The sequence below is a fragment of the Dendrobates tinctorius genome, unplaced genomic scaffold, assembly GCF_039654945.1.
Source record: "Dendrobates tinctorius isolate UK_male_01 unplaced genomic scaffold, ASM3965494v1 ptg000445l, whole genome shotgun sequence".
Classification (NCBI taxonomy): Eukaryota; Metazoa; Chordata; class Amphibia; order Anura; family Dendrobatidae; genus Dendrobates; species Dendrobates tinctorius.
Genome location: NW_027362107.1, coordinates 634,402 through 653,761, shown reverse-complemented (window position 1 = coordinate 653,761; position 19,360 = coordinate 634,402). Strand labels below are relative to the sequence as shown.

At 48.4% G+C, this 19,360-nt stretch overlaps 1 protein-coding gene across 5 annotated transcripts in view; it reads right to left on the bottom strand.

The window, feature by feature from the left end:
* ABCC8 (ATP binding cassette subfamily C member 8) overlaps nt 1-19,360 on the bottom strand; it is a 280,298-nt gene that overhangs the window by 224,452 nt on the left and 36,486 nt on the right. For all 5 annotated transcript variants that reach the window (XR_012227547.1, XR_012227546.1, XM_073564298.1 and 2 more), the window contains exon 3: nt 2,803-2,924. Coding sequence is in view for 3 of the 5 variants with exons in the window: in XM_073564298.1 (XP_073420399.1) it covers nt 2,803-2,924 (122 nt within the window). In the remaining 2 variants the exon portion in view is untranslated. The remainder of the gene's footprint in view (nt 1-2,802; nt 2,925-19,360) is intronic.

Below are 19,360 nucleotides of genomic sequence, written 5' to 3'. Positions count from 1 at the left end.
AAACTGCAACATGTCCGAAGGTAATGAACTCTAGAGATTTTGCTGCTACCCTGCGCTTATACTTGACTTGTATCCAGTTTACTTTCAACCTTATCGGACACAGTTGGTCTATTATTAACTGACTCTCCTTTATCACATTTTTTGTAATTTCAGCTGTTATGTCAGCTGCTACAGCTGCAGTGCTGCCGTTTTATGGAGTTCAGGAGGCGTTCCTCTTTTTCTTTTTTCTCTGTTAGGAGTGTGGTATATTTATAATTCACATGCATGCAACGGATACTTATAAACTTTACATCTTACTTATTTTGTTATTTTTTGTAATGGTTGCTGCTGTAAAGTTATGCTTTTTACTCCACACCCTTATTCCTCTTTCCCTTTCCCTTATTCCCTGCCTATCTGTGTGTGCATACCCATGATTTAATTTTTTGTCACTTTTTCATGATTAATAAATTTTTGCATGATCTTTAGATACATTGTGAGCCTCTATTTCTTCAGGGTTTACTGCTACATGATTAATATTCTGAGTATTCCAACATACACTAATGTGTAGCCTCAACTATATTGGGTTTAAATAATATTATTATTTTTTAGATATTCCCCTTTGTTTTTTCCTTTTTTAGTCTCAAGCTCTTCTATCCTTTCCTATTTAGTTAGCTTGGGCCCCATCTTTTGCTCAGCCTATCTTTCTATCTTTGTGAGTGTTTTTTCATCTTGCTTCACCGTCATTATATGTTGGGGGCTGCCTATTGCTTTGGGGTCTGCTCTGGGGCAGTTTAGATTTCCCTTTCTGTCTTTAGGCTATTTAGTTCTCTGGCTGTGATCAAGGGGTCTAGGGTACCGTAGGAACCCCCCACGGCTACTGCTAGTTGTTGTTGATAGGTTCAGGGGTTCTGCAATCCGATAGCTTCCAACTTCTCCGGTTTTCTGGACTTAGCTAGTATTTCTGTTTTTGCCTCCTACGGTGACTCATTCATAACAGGGAACTAAAGTCTCCATCTCAAATGAAGTAGCGGACCCCACCAGTGGGAAGGTAATTACAGCAGGAAGATTTGCTGGGAAGCAAATACCAAAATGTGGACTTGCATACGCTTCCTTGTCAGGATCCTGACAGCGCCGGCGTGCAGCCTCCGCTGAGCAGGGACTCACCCGCACTGTAGGGGGCCCGGGGACAGGTACAGCCAGAAAGTACAGATACACAGGACCTGTGGACGCTGAAGTTAGCAAGCAGTCACAGGACCTACGGTCATGTGACTGCAAGGGGGCGGGGCTTAGCGTCCTGCTTAGTGAGATGGCAGGACACTATACAAAAACTCAGAGTCAGGCAAAACGGAGGTCACACACAGTACGGGCAAGCGAGGTACAGGAGGGATATTCAGGAGGGAGGTCAGACAAAGCCAAAAGTCATACACAGCACGGGCAAGCGCAGTACAGGAGGGATATTCAGGAGGGAGGTCAGACAAAGCCAAGGGTCATACACAGCACAGGCAAAGCAGGTACAGAGTCAGCAAACCAGAGACGTAAACCGTAACAGAGCAGGGTCAGAATACCAGGCAGACGGACAATGATTGGCGTGACGCACGGACAGAGCAGGGTCAGGCACACTCAGATAGGAGAATAAGCGACAGGTGACGGCTCTCCCCTGAAGCTATAAAAACCCTCCCCAGATCCACAGAGAGGCTCTCAGAGTTAACTCCTTCACCACCTACCCAAAACACACCATGACATTCCTCTCATAAAAGAAAAACTAGACAATTGCAGTAGGAAACTCTGTCTCCATTGTACAGATATGAATATTGTGGTTCGTAACGATCCGATCATTACAGGAGATACATTTTTGGTGTCTTAGCCAAGGGAAGAACAGAACGCATTCACCATTCACACAATGTAAGGCCATTATAACCCCTCCAACTTAATAACAGACTGACAGATGATGCTATCCAGGTCATGTTTGATCCATATGTAAAGGTAAAATAGCGATAATAAATATGACATCAATATCTCCCACCTGGGACCTCCAGGGGTGAAGAGATCTTGTACATGAGGATCTCATAAAATTCTTAAGGTCCAAACACATCCCACAATCAGCCCTCACATGAGCTCATCAAGGAGAGATATGTGGGCCTGACCTTGAGCTAATAAAAGGCAGTATTTGGGTTATTGGGCATTCTGAGAAGACATAGTTAATTGTGAGAGAGGTGCATTTTCCTAATCGGAGTACTTACCTATGCTAATCTCAGCCAATGCTGTGACATCAGTTATTCCTTTTCATCCCATGTAATTGTATATACCGTTTTGCTTTGTTCCCATTTTGTATCATCTTATATATATTTACAAGCACTGCCTGTCTATCTGGAATAAATATATAACATGTAATAGCGCTGTTCCTTTTGCTCTGTAAACCGCGCCCTTGAAGCCTAGAAGCCATTCGCTAACTGTAACGGGAGTCCGATCCACCTGTATAAACGACTGGTGGTGGCAGATAGTAATGGATCATTTTGTTTTTGTGCAGCTGGCAGTGCCCGTTTGGGAGGTATATAAGTGGCAACAGTGGTGAGATCAGCGTGACCTCCACCCAGCTGTGTACCCATGACAGGGGTCATTGTTGACACTTGCTATTAGTGTGGGTGTCTGCTATAGTGTGGGGGGGGTCATCATTGACACTTATGATCACGGTCATTGGTGTCTGGTCGCCATGTTGCCTGTGCACACTAGGTGGCGCTGTTCTAGGTTCTTCCTCGCATGTTGGTGCAGGTGACCCTCATATGACCCTGCTGTAAGCGGCTGATTGGTCGCTCCCATTCTCACCTATCAGAAGCTTTGGGAAGTTGGACGTCTCAATGTTATGGTAATAGACAATGGACGTGATCCCGGCCAGGAACGCCATGACGGCCGGCATGTAGAGATGGAGGTGCCGCGACCTGGAGAAGCTGAAAACAAGGACGGAAAAGAGAGTTATATGTGGTCGTGTAAAATAACACTCTGCAGGATTGGTAGTCGGAGCCCAACATCTGTTAATGTTAATCTGTGACAGGGATTCTACAGACCGACATGGCATTGATCACGTTGCCGAGACGGCTCATGGGAACGATGTACAGTATGTACCTCCTACACCGCCTATATTATGCCCCCCAGACCATGTGCGCCATCATTGTCCTATCTTTCACCTGTCCACCAGTGTATGTGCCCCCTCGTATATTCCACCTATCCCCCCTCTTATATTCCGTCTATCCTCCTTCTCCCTGATAGTCCACCTGTCCCCCCCTTATATTCCGCATGTCCCCTCTTATATTCCACCTGTCCCACCTCTTATATACCACCTGTCCCCTTCTTATATTCCGTCTATCCCCCTCTCCCTCTTATATTCTGCATGTCCCACCTCTTATATTCCGCATGTACCCCTTCTTATATTCCGCAGGTCCCCCCTTATTTTCCGAATGTCCCACCTCTTATATTCCGCATGTCCCCCCCAATATTCCGCATGCCCCCCCTTATATTCCGCATGTACCACCTCATATTCCGCATATCCCCCCTCTTATATTTTGCAAGTCCCCCCTCTTATATTCCACCTGTCCCCTTCTTATATTCCGTCTGTACCCCGATGTAGTGGAAATATGTATACACTGCGTGCAGAATTATTAGGCACGTTGTATTTGCGAGGATTCTTTTTATTATTGAATAACAACTATGTTCTCAATCAACCCAAAAGACTCATAGATATCAAGGCTTAATATTTTTGGAAGTTGGAGTGGGGTTTTTTAGATCTGGCTATCTTAGGAGGATATCTGTTTGTGCAGGTCACTATTACAGTGCAGAATTATTAGGCAACTTAATAAAAAAAAATCTAGACCCATCTCACTTGTTTATTTTCACCAGGTAAACCAAAAACAACACAAAATTTAGAAATAAACATTTCTGACATTCAAAAACAAAAAAAAATCAGTGACCAGTATATAGCCGCCCTTCTTTACGATGCCGCTCACCTTCCTTCCATCCATAGATTCTGTCAGTTGCTTGATCTGTTTCCGATCCACATTGCAATGTGCCGCAGCCACCACAGCCTCCCTGACACTGTCCCCAGAGGTGTACTGTTTTCCCTCCCTGTAGATCTCACATTTTATAAGGGACCACAGGTTCTCTATGGGGTTTGGATCAGTTGAACAAGGGGGCCATGTCATTATTTTTTCTTCTTTAGACCTTTACTGGGCAGCCACGCTGTGGAGTATTTGGATGCATGTGATGGAGCATTGTCCTGCAGGAAAATCATGTTTTTCCTGAACGATACCGACTTCTTCCTGTACCACTGCTAGAAGAAGGTGTCTTCCAGAAACTGGCAGTAGGTCTGGGAGTTGAGCTTCACTCCATCCTCAACCCGAAAAGGTCCCGCAAGTTCATCTTTGATGATACCAGCCCATACCAGAACCCCACCTGCACCTTGCTGGCGTCTGAGTCGGAGTGGAGCTCTCTGCCCTTTACTGATCCAGCCTCGGGCCCATCCATCTGGCCATCAAGAGTCGCTCTCATTTCATCAGTCCATAAAACCTTAGACAAATCAGTCTTCAGATATTTCTTGGCCCAGTCTTGACGTTTTATCTTATGTTTCTTGTTGACAGGTGGTCGTTTTCCAGCCTTCCTTACCTTGGCCATGTCCCTGAGTATGGCACACCTTGTGCTTTTTGATACTCCAGTAACGCTGCAGCTCTGAAATATGGCAAAACTGGTGGCAAATGTCATCTTGGCAGCTTCACGCTTGATTTTCCTCAATTCATGGGCAGTTATTTTGCGCCTTTTTTATCAACACGCTTCTTGCGACCCTGTTGGATATTTGCCATGAAACGCTTGATTGTTCGGTGATCACGCTTCAAAAGTTTGGCAATTTCAAGACTGCGGCATCCCTCTGCAAGACATCGCACAATTTTTGACTTTTCAGAGTCCGTCAAATCTTTCTTCAAACCCATTTTGCCAAAGGAAAGGAAGTTGCCTAATAATTAAGCACACCTTATATAGGGTGATTATGTCATTAGACCACACCCTTCCTCATTACAGAGATGCAAATCACCTGATTTACATAATTGGCAGTTGGCTTTCAAGCCTATACAGCTTGGAGTAGGACAACATGTATAGAAAGGATGATGTGATCAAAATACTCATTTGCCTAATAATTCTGCACCCAGTGTATGTATGGCCGGCAGGAAACTAGCATCTGTCCTTAGGCTGCGGCGCTCACCAAGGTGATAACAGGTGTTCTCCTGAGAAAAGGCAGTTTCCTGGTCTCAGACCCCAGGGCTCCTTCATGGGCACACACAGAATTGGAACATTTCACACCTCTGATGCCTTGAAGGCAGAAGCCAAATGGGACCTATCTGCAGCCTGACAATTCATGTTTACTATGGGAAAGAAAAGCTAAGACAAGAACCTTTAGAAAAATAATGTATTTATTGGTAAAGCAGCCATGGTCCAGTCACACACCAGGAATTAGAATATTAACGTGAGACGGTGGTCTAGAAATCTGATCTCCAGCCTAAACCTATAAATTAGGCCACAGACAAAGAAAGTTGTTCAGTTTGAGGGGCAGCCAATCTGGTGTGATCCGTTTCATATTCCCCCCTCCTCGGAAGCAGAATACCAGACTGCAAAGTTTAGATATTTCTGTAAGTTTCTACCTTTTTACTTTTATAACTGTTTTGCATATTTGTATGTCACTTTTATTTTCATATTTTTATATCCTTTCTTGCAAGCACTGTACCCAGATATTAACTGGGAAACAGAGACCTGCGAAACCCATAAAGGCCACAGGTTTCTGCTAATAGCCAAGAAACATTATCTCTCACAATTGCTGCAGAATCCGACCAGAGGAGCAGCACTTTACACCGAATACTATCTAACAGACCGGACAGAATAACAGATCTGCAGGAAATAGCGACCACAATATTGTACAGTGTCACTTGTGTTTCGCTAGGGGGACTTGTCAGGGAGTCACAAAAACACAGAACTTTAGGAAGGTAAAGTCTGACCAGCTTAGAGATACCCTTAATCTGGTGACTGGGACAATGTCCTCAGAAATAAGAATACAGAAAATAAATGGGAAATGTGTAAGAACATCCTTAATAGGCGCTGTAAGCGGTTTATACCTTGTGGGAATAAAAGGACAAGAAATAGGAAAAACTCAATGTGTCTAAACACAGAAGTAAGAGGGGCGATTACCAGTAACAAGAAAGCATTTACTACTAAAGCAGGACGGCCCCGCTGAGGATCTAACAACTACAAGGAGAAAAATACTTTATCTAAAAAACTAATTACAGCTGTCAAAAAGGAAACAGAGAAGCACAAAGGAGAGTAACACTAATCCCAAGCTGCTCTTCACCTATATCAATAGTAACAGAATCATGAGTGACAGTGTAGGAGCCTTATAAAACTGAGGAAGGAATGGTTGTAGATGACGAGGAAAAAGCGAATATATTACACACCTTCTTCTCCACGGTATTCACGGTGGAAAATGAAATGCCGAGAGACAAAGAAAACCCGATATTAAGGGTCACCAATCTAACCCAAGAAGAGGGGCGAAACCGGCTACATAAGATTACAATAGATAAATCTCCGGGTCCGGATGGCATACACCCACGAGCACTAAGAGAACTAAGTAATGTAATAGACAAACCATTATTTCTTATATTTAGGGACTCTATAGCGACGGGGTCTGTTACACAGGACTGGCGCATAGCAAATGTGGTACCAATATTCACAAAGGCTCTAACAGTGACCTGGAAATTATAGGCCAGTAAGTCTAACCTCTAATGTTGGTGAGATATGTGAAGGGTTTCTGAGGGACGTTATTCTGGATGATCTCACTGAGAATAACTGGGTAACGCCACATCAGCATGGGTTTATGAGGAATCGCTCCTGTCACACCAATCTAATTTGCTTTTATGAAGAGGTAAGCTATAGACTGGACCAAGGTGAGTCATTGGATGTGGTATATCCTGATTTTCCCAAAGCGTTTGATCCCGTGCCACACAATAGGTTGGTACAAAAAATGAGAATGCTGAGTCTGGGGGAAATGTGTGTAATGGGTAAGTAACTGGCTGAGTGATAGAAAGCAGAGGGGGGTTATAAATGGTATATTCTCTAACTGGGGCGCTGTGACCAGTGGGGACCGCAGGGGTCGGTGTTGGGGCCTCTTCTCTTCAACATATTTATTACCGATCTGGTAGAAGGTTTGCACAGTAAAATATCGATATTTGCAGATGATACAAAACTATGTAAAGCAGTCAATACAAGAGAAGATAGTATTCTGCTACAGATGGATCTGGATAAGTTGGAAACTTGGGCCGAAAGGTGGCAATGATAAATGTAAGGTTATACACATGGGAAGAAGGAATCAATATCACCATTACACACTGAACGGGAAACCACTGGGTAAATCTGACATGGAGAAGGACTTGGGGATCCTAGTTAATGATAAACTTACCTGGAGCAGCCAGTGCCAGGCAGCGGCTGCCAAGGCAAACAGGATCATGGGGTGTATTAATAGAGGTCTGGATACACATGATGAGAGCATTATACTGCCTCTGTACAAATCCCTGGTTACATCGCACATGGAGGACTGTGTGCGGTTTTGGGCACTGGTGCTCAGGAAGGATATAATGTAACTAGAGCGAGTACAAAGGAGGGCAACAAAATTCATAAAGGGGATGGGGGAACTACAATACCCAGAGAGATTAGAAAAACTAGGATTATTTAGTCTAGAAAAAAGAAGACTGAGGGGCGATCTAATAACCATGTATAAGTATATAAGGGGACAACACAAATATCTCTCCGAGGATCTGTTTATACCAAGGAAGGTGACGGTCACAAGGGGGCATTCTCTGCTTCTGGAGGAGAAAAGGTTTCTCCACCAACATAGATGAGGATTCTTTACTGTCAGGGCAGTGAGAATCTGGAATTCCTTGCCTGAGGAGGTGGTGATGGTGAACTCAGCCGAGGGGTTCAAGAGAGGCCTGGATGTCTTCCTGGAGCGTAACAATATTGTATCTTACAGTGATTAGGTTCTTTAGAAGGACGTAGATCTGGGGATTTATTCTGACGGGAATATAGGCTGAGCTGGACGGACACAGGGCTTTCGGCCTTGATAACTGTGTTACTATGTTACCTTTTCTATTAAAGCTTAAGGCTGTGTGCCCACGTAGCGATTTTTAAGCGTTTTTGCCTCGATTTTCGGCGCGAAAATGCTGCGAAAACGCTTAAATATCTTGTACAGAACGCCTCCCATGCATCCCTATGGCATTCCGCACATGCTGTGCTAATGCTGCGCTTTTTTCCGCGGCGGAATCGCATCGCGTACAAAATCGCAGCATGCTCATTCTTTTGTGCGGAATCACAAAGAATTGCCGCGATTCCGCACCCATAGGAATGCATGAGAATCGCTTACTTCCCGCATGTGGCTATGCCCACCATGTGGGAAGTTAAGCGTCTCATGTGCGGTTGGTACCCACGGTGTGGAGGAGAGGAGACTGTCCTCCAGGCCCTGGGCACCATACCCCTGTAAAAAAAAAGAATAAAAAATCGGGGTATATTTACCTTCCGACGTCCCGCGCTGCATTCCCGGCCTCAGCGTTCCCAGTAATGCCTTGCGGCACGGTCCGGTGATGACGTAGTCTCGCGAGATCGCTATAGTAACGCGAGACTCCGTCATCACAGGTCTCGCAAGGCATTACTGGGAACGCTGAGGCCGGGAAGGCAGCACGGGACGCTGGAAGGTAAATATACCCCGATTTTTTTATTTTTTCATCATTTTTAACATTTTATCTTTCACTATTGATGCTGCATAGGCGGCCTCAATAGTAAAAACCGGGTCACACTCGTCAAACACTATGTATGATGTGTGACCAACCTGTCAATCACTTTCCAAGCGATGCTGCAAATCGTAGGAAAGTGCTTGAGAAAATCGCGGCAAAATCGCGGACATAATCGCGCGGAAAAAACCGCGCGATTTCTGGGAAGGAGTCTGGTTTTTAGTAAGCGTTTTAAAACGCACCGTGGGCACATAGCGTAAAACTTTAATAAGTCTGAGCCTTGTTGCTGTAAAGAATCCATAGCCTTAGAGCGTGCGCTCCTGGTGATTGGCGGACAGTAGTATCTCTGGGACTCATCGCCCGTGTGTTCGGTGAGTGGTGGCAGCGTGTATGAGCGGGGTGTGTGGTCTGTGTCGGGGTGTGATTTATGCTCCCACTGCAGCATAGGACAGAGGGTGAATGCTGGACTGAGTGACAGGAGACAGATTAACCCTTGCAGGTGCAACTCAAGTCACGTGCGGAGAAGCGGGTACATGACAAATTGGATCAGATTTCTGGACCAGCCCCTCACGTTAATATTCTAACTCCTGGTGTGTGACTGGACCATGGCTGCTTTACCAATAAATACATTATTGTCCTAAAGGTTCTTGTCTTAGCTTTTCTTTCCCATAGTAAACATGAATTGTCAGGCTGCAGATGGGTCCCATTTGGCTTCTGCCTTCAAGGCATCAGAGGTGTGAAATGTTCCAATTCTGTGTGTGCCCATGAAGGAGCCCTGGGGTCTGAGACCAGGAAAACTGATTTTTCTCTTTGTGAGAGCCGCAGACTAAGGACAGAGGCAAATTAACTACCGGCCATACATACACATATTTCCACTACACCCTATTGTATGCTGCCTGTCCCCCCTCTCCCTATTACACTCCGCCTGTCCCCCCTCTCCCTATTACACTCCGCCTGTCCCCCCTCTCCCTATTACACTCCGCCTGTGCCCCCTCTCCCTATTACACTCCGCCTGTGCCCCCTCTCCCTATTACACTCCGCCTGTCCCCCATCATATATTCCGCCTGTCCAATTCTTCTATTCCGTCTATCCCCCCTCTCCATCTTAAATTTCGCCTGTACCCCCTCCCCCTCTTACATTCCACCTGAACCCTTCTTAGGCTGTGTGCACACGCTGCAGATTTTGCTGCGGTGTACAGCAGCATGATTCCCTATGGGAATCAAAAACCGCAATGCAGACGCTGCGGAATTTTCCGCGCGGATTATCTGCGGTTTTCAATCCGCAGAAAGAATTGACATGTCAATTCTTTCTGCGGATTCCGCTGCGGTTTGCCATCTCCTCCATTGAAGAGATGAAAAACCGCAGGGCAAAACCGCAGAGCAATCCGCACCTAATCCACAGCGTGTGCACACAGCCTTAAATTCCGCCTGTGCCCCTATTATATGCCACTTGTCCCCCCTCTTACATTCTGCCTGTCCTCTTATATTCCAGCTGTCCCCTTCTTATTTTCCGTCTATCCCTCCTATATTTCACCTGTCCCCCTCTTATATCCCGCCTTATCCACCTCTTGCATTCAGTCTGTACCCCGTCCCCCTCTTACATTCCGCCTGTACCCCCTCCCCCTCTTACATTTCGCCTGTACCCCCTCCCCCTCTTACAGTCCGCCTGTACCCCCTCCCCCTTCTTATAGTCCGCCTGTACCCCCTCCCCCTCTTACATTCCGCCTGTACCCTCTCCCCCTTCTTACAGTCCGCCTGTACCCCCTCTTGCATTTTGCCTGTACCCCCTCCCCCTTCTTACAGTCCGCCTGTACCCCCTCTTGCATTTTACCTGTACCCCCTCCCCCTTCTTACAGTCCGCCTGTACCCCCTCTTGCATTTTGCCTGTACCCCCTCCCCCTTCTTACAGTCCGCCTGTACCCCCTCTTGCATTTTGCCTGTACCCCCTCCCCCTTCTTACAGTCCGCCTGTACCCCCTCCCCCGCTTGCATTTTGCCTGTACCCCCTCCCCCTTCTTACAGTCCGCCTGTACCCCCTCCCCCACTTGCATTTTGCCTGAACCCCCTCCACCTCTTGCATTTTGCCTGTACCCCCTCCCCCTCTTACATTCCGCCTGTACCCCCTCCCCCTCTTACAGTCCGCCTGTACCCCCTCCCCCTCTTGCATTTTGCCTGTACCCCCTCCCCCTCTTGCATTTTGCCTGTACCCCCTCCCCCTCTTGCATTTTGCCTGTACCCCCTCCCCCTTCTTACAGTCCGCCTGTAGCCCCTCTTGCATTTTGTCTGTACCCCCTCCCCCTTCTTACAGTCCGCCTGTACCCCCTCCCCCTTCTTACAGTCCGCCTGTACCCCCTCCCCCTTCTTACAGTCCGCCTGTACCCCCTCTTGCATTTTGCCTGTACCCCCTCCCCTTCTTACAATCCGCCTGTACCCCCTCCCCCTTTTGCATTTTGCCTGTACCCCCTCCCCCTTCTTACAGTCCGCCTGTACCCCCTCTTGCATTTTGCCTGTACCCCCTCCCCCTTCTTACAGTCCGCCTGTACCCCCTCCCCCTTCTTACAGTCCGCCTGTACCCCCTCCCCCTTCTTACAATCCGCCTGTACCCCCTCCCCTCTTGCATTTTGCCTGTACCCCCTCCCCCTCTTGCATTTTGCCTGTACCCCCTCCCCCTCTTGCATTTTGCCTGTACCCCCTCCCCCTTCTTACAGTCCGCCTGTACCCCCTCCCCCTTCTTACAGTCTGCCTGTACCCCCTCCCCCTTCTTACAATCCGCCTGTACCCCCTCCCCCTCTTGCATTTTGCCTGTACCCCCTCCCCCTCCTCCTCTTGCATTTTGCCTGTACCCCCTCCCCCTCTTGCATTTTGCCTGTACCCCCTCCCCCTCTTGGATTTTGCCTGTACCCCCTCCCCCTTCTTACAGTCCGCCTGTACCCCTCTTGCATTTTGCCTGTACCCCCTCCCCCTTCTTACAGTCCGCCTGTACCCCCTCCCCCTCTTGCATTTTGCCTGTACCCCCTCCCCCTTCTTACAGCCCACCTGTACCCCCTCCCCCTCTTGCATTTTGCCTGTACCCCCTCCCCCTCTTGCATTTTGCCTGTACCCCCTCCCCCTTCTTACAGTCCGCCTGTACCCCCTCCCCCTTCTTACAGTCCGCCTGTACCCCCTCCCCCTTCTTACAGTCCGCCTGTACCCCCTCCCCCTTCTTACAGTCCGCCTGTACCCCCTCCCCCTTCTTACAGTCCGCCTGTACCCTCTTGCATTTTGCCTGTACCCCCTCCCCCTTCTTACAGTCCGCCTGTACCCCCTCCCCCTCTTGCATTTTGCCTGTACCCCCTCCCACTTCTTACAGGCCGCCTGTACCCCCTCCCCCTCTTGCATTTTGCCTGTACCCCCTCCCCCTTCTTACAGTCCGCCTGTACCCCCTCCCCCTTCTTACAGTCCGCCTGTACCCCCTCCCCCTTCTTACAGTCCGCCTGTACCCCCTCCCCCTTCTTACAGTCCGTCTGTACCCCCTCCCCCTTCTTACAGTCCGCCTGTACCCCCTCCCCCTTCTTACAGTCCGCCTGTACCCCCTCCCCCTCTTACATTCCGCCTGTACCCCCTCCCCCTTCTCCCTTCTTACAGTCCGCCTGTACCCCCTCTTGCATTTTGCCTGTACCCCCTCCCCCTTCTTACAGTCCGCCTGTACCCCCTCCCCCTCTTGCATTTTGCCTGTACCCCCTCCCACTTCTTACAGCCCGCCTGTACCCCCTCCCCCTCTTGCATTTTGCCTGTACCCCCTCCCCCTTCTTACAGTCCTCCTGTACCCCCTCCCCCTTCTTACAGTCCGCCTGTACCCCCTCCCCCTTCTTACAGTCCGCCTGTACCCCCTCCCCCTTCTTACAGTCCGCCTGTACCCCCTCCCCCTTCTTACAGTCCGCCTGTACCCCCTCCCCCTTCTTATAGTCCGCCTGTACCCCCTCCCCCTCTTACATTCCGCCTGTACCCCCTCCCCTTCTTACAGTCCGCCTGTACCCCCTCTTGCATTTTGCCTGTACCCCCTCCCCCTTCTTACAGTCCGCCTGTACCCCCTCTTGCATTTTACCTGTACCCCCTCCCCCTTCTTACAGTCCGCCTGTACCCCTTCCCCCTTCTTACAGTCCGCCTGTACCCCCTCTTGCATTTTGCCTGTACCCCCTCCCCCTTCTTACAGTCCACCTGTACCCCCTCTTGCATTTTGCCTGTACCCCCTCCCCCTTCTTACAGTCCGCCTGTACCCCCTCTTGCATTTTACCTGTACCCCCTCCTTACAGTCCGCCTGTACCCCCTCCCCCTTCTTACAGTCCGCCTGTACCCCCTCTTGCATTTTGCCTGTACCCCCTCCCCCTTCTTACAGTCCTCCTGTACCCCCTCTTGCATTTTGCCTGTACCCCCTCCCCCTTCTTAAAGTCCGCCTGTACCCCCTCCCCCTTCTTAAACTCGCCTGTACCCCCTCCCCCTCTTGCATTTTGCCTGTACCCCCTCCCCCTCTTGCATTTTGCCTGTACCCCCTCCCCCTTCTTACAGTCCGCCTGTACCCCCTCTTGCATTTTGCCTGTACCCCCTCCCCCTTCTTACAGTCCGCCTGTACCCCCTCCCCCTTCTTACAGTCCGCCTGTACCCCCTCCCCCTTCTTACAGTCCGCCTGTACCCCCTCCCCCGGTATGAGGACCAGCTATTACAGATGACTCATCAGTCGGCTGCGGTTGGAGGAGTTCACGACGGCCAAACAGCTGAAAGGCAGTGGTACGGCCGTCATCACCAGCTGCTGCTCCAAGCACAGAACTGGCAGAGAAAATGGAAAATCCTGACCGGACTGTGACGGGAGTATTCTCCAGAGCAAGGAGGGACAACAGGCCTGGGAATAATCCAACAGATTTATTGACCAAAAAACAGGAACAACACGAAGGTAATTTGCAGAGTCCCAAAATAAGTCCACAGGAAACTGATTCGGGGGCACCTCCCGACAATCCTTGTGCCAGATCACAAAACCATAGTCCTTTAAGAGTCCCAGAAATCCACCACGATCACACAGAGGCCGAAGCTTCCTCAGACAGCCTCGTCCTTCTCTTTTAGCATCCAACTCACATCTGATCTTAAAGCAAGAATGTATTGTCAGGGCTCCTGGGATCAGTCCATCTGAAGGGGGGTAGGGGTCACACCTACTATTCAATGGTTTGGTCCATCAGAAGATTCTAGAAATGTAAGGGCTCCACTGAGTCTACAGGATGTGTATTGTAGGTTATCTTCTGCTTAGGAAAACAATAGCCAAAGTTCCACTAGCTGTTGACACAAGCCTAAATTAGATTATGGTCCAGGTACATCACAAGACATTGCAAGTATTGGGGGAAGGAGACATGGTTAATTTACAGCAAATACAACCAGAGGAAAGTTACATGACATATTATACAAAATACAGGACAGGGCAAAACTACAAATCATGACAATCCCTTCCCCTCCCAATTTGTGTACGTACTAGGGACCTCTACAGGTCACTGGTTAAGTACACACAGGCATGGCTGACAGGACTCAGGGCTCCTCTTGCCTGGACAGTCCATCTGCATTTTGGTGTTGGCTGCCTCTTCTATACTGTATGGTAAAGTTATAGGGCGCAGAGCCAGGCTCCATCGTAGTAAGCGTCCATTGTCCCCAGAGACTCTGTTCAGCCAGGTGAGGGGATTGTGATCAGTAATGACAGTGAATTCTCGTCCATACAGATACGGCCTTAGTTTCCTAAGGGCCCACACTACAGCCAGACATTCTTTTTCAACAGTTGCATAGGCCACTTCTCGGTCCAGCAGTTTCCGGCTGAGGTAGGCAATGGGGTGCTCGTCCCCAGCTGCATTCACCTGGCTGAGGACAGCTCCCAGTCCATAAGCAGAGGCGTCCGTCTGCACAATGAATCTCCTCTTGTAGTCTGGAGCAGCCAGAACAGGGTCACAGACCAGAGCGTCCTTCAGCTGGTTAAAAGCCTCATCACAGGCTGGAGTCCAGATCACCAGCAGGGGCATCGTTTTCTTGGTCAGGTCGGCAACAATGCCAAATGATAAGTTTGGCGTAAAGGCAACACAGCTCATCACCCTGAACACACCAGCCCCACTGTCAAACATGGTGGTGGCAGCTTCATGATTTTGGCCTGCTTTTCTTGAGCAGGGACAGGGAAGATGGTTAAAATTGATAGGAAGATGGATGGAGCCAAATACAGGACCATTCTTGAAGAAAACCTGTTGGAGTCTGCAAAAGACTTGAGACTGGGACGGAGATTTGTCTTCCAACAAGACAATGATCCCAAACATAAAGCAAAATCTACAATGGAATGGATCACAAATAACCGTATCCAGGTGTTACAATGGCCAAGTCACAGTCCAGACCTGAATCCAATTGAGAATCTGTGGAAGGAGCTGAAAACTGCTGTTCACAAACAATCTCCATCCAACCTCACTGAGCTCGAGCTGTTTGCCGAGGAAGAATGGGGGAGAATTTCAGTCTCTCGATGTACAAAACTGATAGAGACAAACCCCAAGTGACTTGCAGCTGTAATCACAGCAAAAGGTGGCACAACAAAGTATTAAGTTACAGGGGCTGAATAATATTGCACGCCCCACTTTTCAGTTTTTGAATTTCCACAAAAATTTAAAATAACCAATAAATTTCGTTTAACTTCACAATTGTGTCCCACTGGTTGTTGATTCTTCACAAAAAAATAAAATTTTGTATCTTTATGTTTGAAGCATGACATGTAGGAAAAGGTTGAAAAGTTCCAGGGGGCCAAATAATTTCGCAAGGCACTGTATATAAAGTAAATATATATATATCTCTATCAAGGCAACGTTTCGGCTCAACTGAGCCTTTCTGAAGCCAGTGCTTAGTGTTTGTATTTCCATAATTTATTATGACAGAGGTTTTTTTAACTTGTGTTTTTTAATTCTGTGTTTGATTAATTTGTTCACATGTTTCACTCCATTGGGGGGAGTATGAGTTGAAAATCAGGAGGTGTGTCCACATGTGTGTACTTCTAAATTCCCACCTGCCTGCATTCCAGCCTCAGGACCCGTTGAAGCGCAAGTGCGTGAAACGGCCGTCGTCCACACTCTGTAAGTTCCTCCCGTGCCACTGCCTTTTAATCAATAAAGAATTTTCACGACAGAACGGTGAGTGCCATCACTTTTTTCTCTTTTGTGCATAATCTATATATGGGGAGGCTGTGTAGGGCCCCTGCTGTATATGGGGTAGGCTGTGTGGGGCTCATGCCACATATGGGGAGGCTGTGTAGGTGTAGCTGTAGACCTCATCTGGAATATTGTGTCCAGTTTTGGGCACCACATTTTAAAAAAGACATCAACAAACTGGAGCAAGTTCAGAAAAGAGCGACCAGAATGGTGACCGGTCTGCAAACCCTGTCTTATGAGGAAAGGTTGCAGGATTTGGGAATGTTTAGTTTGCAAAAGAGAAGACTGAGAGGAGACTTAATAGCTGTCTACAAATATCTCAAGGGCTGTCACATTGTAGAAGGATCAACTTTATTCTCATTTGCACAAGGAAAGACTAGAAGCAATGGGATGAAACTGAATGGGAGGAGACACAGATTAGATATTAGAAAAAACTTTTTGACAGTTAGAGTGATCAATGAGTGGAACAGGCTGCCACGAGAAGTGGTGAGTTCTCCTTCAATGGAAGTCTTCAAACAGAGGCTGGACAGACATCTGACTGGGATGAGTTAGCGAATCCTGCTTTGAGCAGGGGGTTGGACCAGATGGCCCAGGAGGTCCCTTCCAACTCTACGATTCTATGATTCTATAAGAGGCTTGGCCACAGTGCTGAAATGAGAAACAAATTTTCGGTAATAACTGGCAGTGCCCAAAAAAGCCATAACTTGTTTCTTAGTTTGGGGTACAGGCCAGTCTCTAATAGCCTGGATTTTGGCAGGTTCGGGACGGAGCTTCCCTCCTCCTACTCTATGCCCTAGGTACTGGACTTCACCCATCCCCAATTGGCATTTATCTGGTCGAATGGTTAGGCCTGCTGCAAGAAGCAGGTCAAGAATAACGGCTACTTGGTTCAGATGTTCCTCCCACGTCTGGCTGAAGATGGCGATATCATCCAAGTAGGCACAAGCAAAGTCACCACATCCCCGGAGGATCTGGTCCACCATTCTCTGGAAGGTGGCCGGGGCAGTCTTCATTCCAAAGGGAATATTTAGGAATTCATACAGACCAAAGGGGGTTATAAAAGCGGACCGTTCTCTCTCCTCCTCCGTCAGAGGGATTTGCCAGTATCCCTTACTGAGATCAAAGATAGTGACATATCGGGATCCAGCCAGTCGGTCTAGAAGTTCGTCAATACGAGGCATTGGGTAAGGATCACTGACGGTATGGTCGTTTAGTCGTCGATAGTCCACACAAAATCGAGTACTCCCATCCTTCTTGGGTACTAACACCACAGGAGAGGCCCAAGGGCTATGGGAGGCCTGGATTACCCCAAGCTGTAGCATCTCCTCCAGTTCGTGCTGCATGGTGTTTCGAACTGATTCAGGTACCCGGTAAGGAGCCTGTTGTATGGGACGGATGCCCTGAGTGTCCACATGATGTTGGGTGACGGTGGTTCGACCTGGTTGGGATGAGAAAGCAGCACGTCTCTGTTGAAGCACTCCCAGCATCTGTTTTTTCTGCAAGGAATCCAGGTGATCTCCCAGAGGAACCTGTTCCACAGTGGATGGGGCTCTCGCTGCTTCCACGAGATCAGGTAGGGAGTCCTCATCCTCTTGACCGTCCTCTGAAGCTAGCCGACAGCTTGCTATCATTGGAAGGGTCCGGTCATGGTACTCCTTAATCATATTCACATGGACAGTCTTTTGTCTTAGCCCCTGATCATCTAAAGCAAGAAGGTAATTGGTGTCATTCAGTTTTCTGAGAACCCGGAAGGGACCCTCCCATGTTGTCTGCAGTTTATTCTGCCGATGGGGAACAATCATTAAGACCTGTTGTCCTTCTACAAACTCCCGGTAGCGTGCTTTACGGTCATACCATGTCTTCTGTCTGGTTTGAGCCATCCGCACATGACTCTGGGCAAAACTAGCAAGTTGGGCCAGGGTTTCTCGCAGCTTTAGGACATAAGGGACAACAGGGGCCCCTGTATCTTCAACTTGCCCCTCCCAGTATTCCTTGAGCAGGGTTAAGGGTCCTCGGACCTTTCTTCCATAGAGTAGTTCAAAGGGGGAGAACCCAGTGGACTCCTGGGGAACTTCCCGATAGGCAAACAAGAGATGGGGTAGGTACTTCTCCCAGTTTGAATCTCTGTCAGTGAAGGCCCTCAGCATATTCTTCAGAGTGCCATTAAATCGTTCACAAAGTCCATTTGTTTGGGGATGATACGGGGTCGTGCGGATCGCTCGTACTCCACAGGTGCGCCACAGACACTGGACCAGCTCTGACATGAACTGGGAGCCTTGGTCCGACAAGATCTCACTGGGAAATCCTACTCTGGTGAAAATGGTAACCAGGGCCTCGGCCACCTTGGCTGCAGAAATACTTGACAAGGCCACCGCTTCTGGATATCGGGTGGCATAGTCCACAACAGTGAGAATGTACTGCTTTCCAGATTTACTTGGTTTAGCCAGAGGTCCAATGATATCAACAGCTACTCTTTGAAAGGGTTCTTCTATTATAGGGAGCGGTTGCAGGGGTGCCTTTGGGTGATCTCCGGGTCGCCCTCTACGCTGACATAAGTCGCAAGTTCGGCAGAAATGCGCCACTGCTTGGGAAATCCCAGGCCAATAGAAAGATTGAGTCAATCGCCTCTCGGTGCGGGTTTTGCCTTGATGGCCAGCAGTAGGAATATCATGAGCAAGGTGTAATAGGGGAATTCTGTATTTCTGAGGAACAATCAGCTGTTTGCTATAAGTCCAGGGCTTATCTAGGGAGTCGGCATTGGTAACCCGATACAGAAGTCCATTTTCTCTGATAATTCTTTCCCCATTCTCTCCTAGCTGCCCTATTTCAGCTCGAGCTCTAAAACTAGCTAGGGTGGGGTCAGTCTCCACTTCTTGTCTAAACTGAACTTTATCCCAGGTAACATTCATATTATCCCCACAAGAAGAATCACTCACCGGCTGTGACGGCGGTTCTGGTGGCCTCATTTCCATGGATGGGTTGTACACGTCCACATTTGCTGCTCTCTTGGCTTGACTTCGGGTTACCGCACCGACAAAGTGGCAATGAAGATTCCCCACATCATTTCCTAGAAGAACGTCTGCAGGGAGGCCGCTCATCACACCGACCACGCATTGTTTGGCCCCAAAGCCATAATCCAGGGTCACACTCGCTCTTGGAATATATCTCTGGGTACCTCCAGCCAATTCAATGGCAATTCCTGGTCCCTTTTGAATTGCTTCTGGTTGAATTACTCGGGGATCGGCTATGGTGAGAAAAGCCCCAGTGTCACGGAAGCCAACAACTTTTTGACCATCCAGCACGACCTCCTGTAGATGTTTGTGCTGAAGATCAGAGGAACAGGTGGCTGGGGCTCGCACCCCATAGACTCCTGGTAGGGAAGCCAGGAT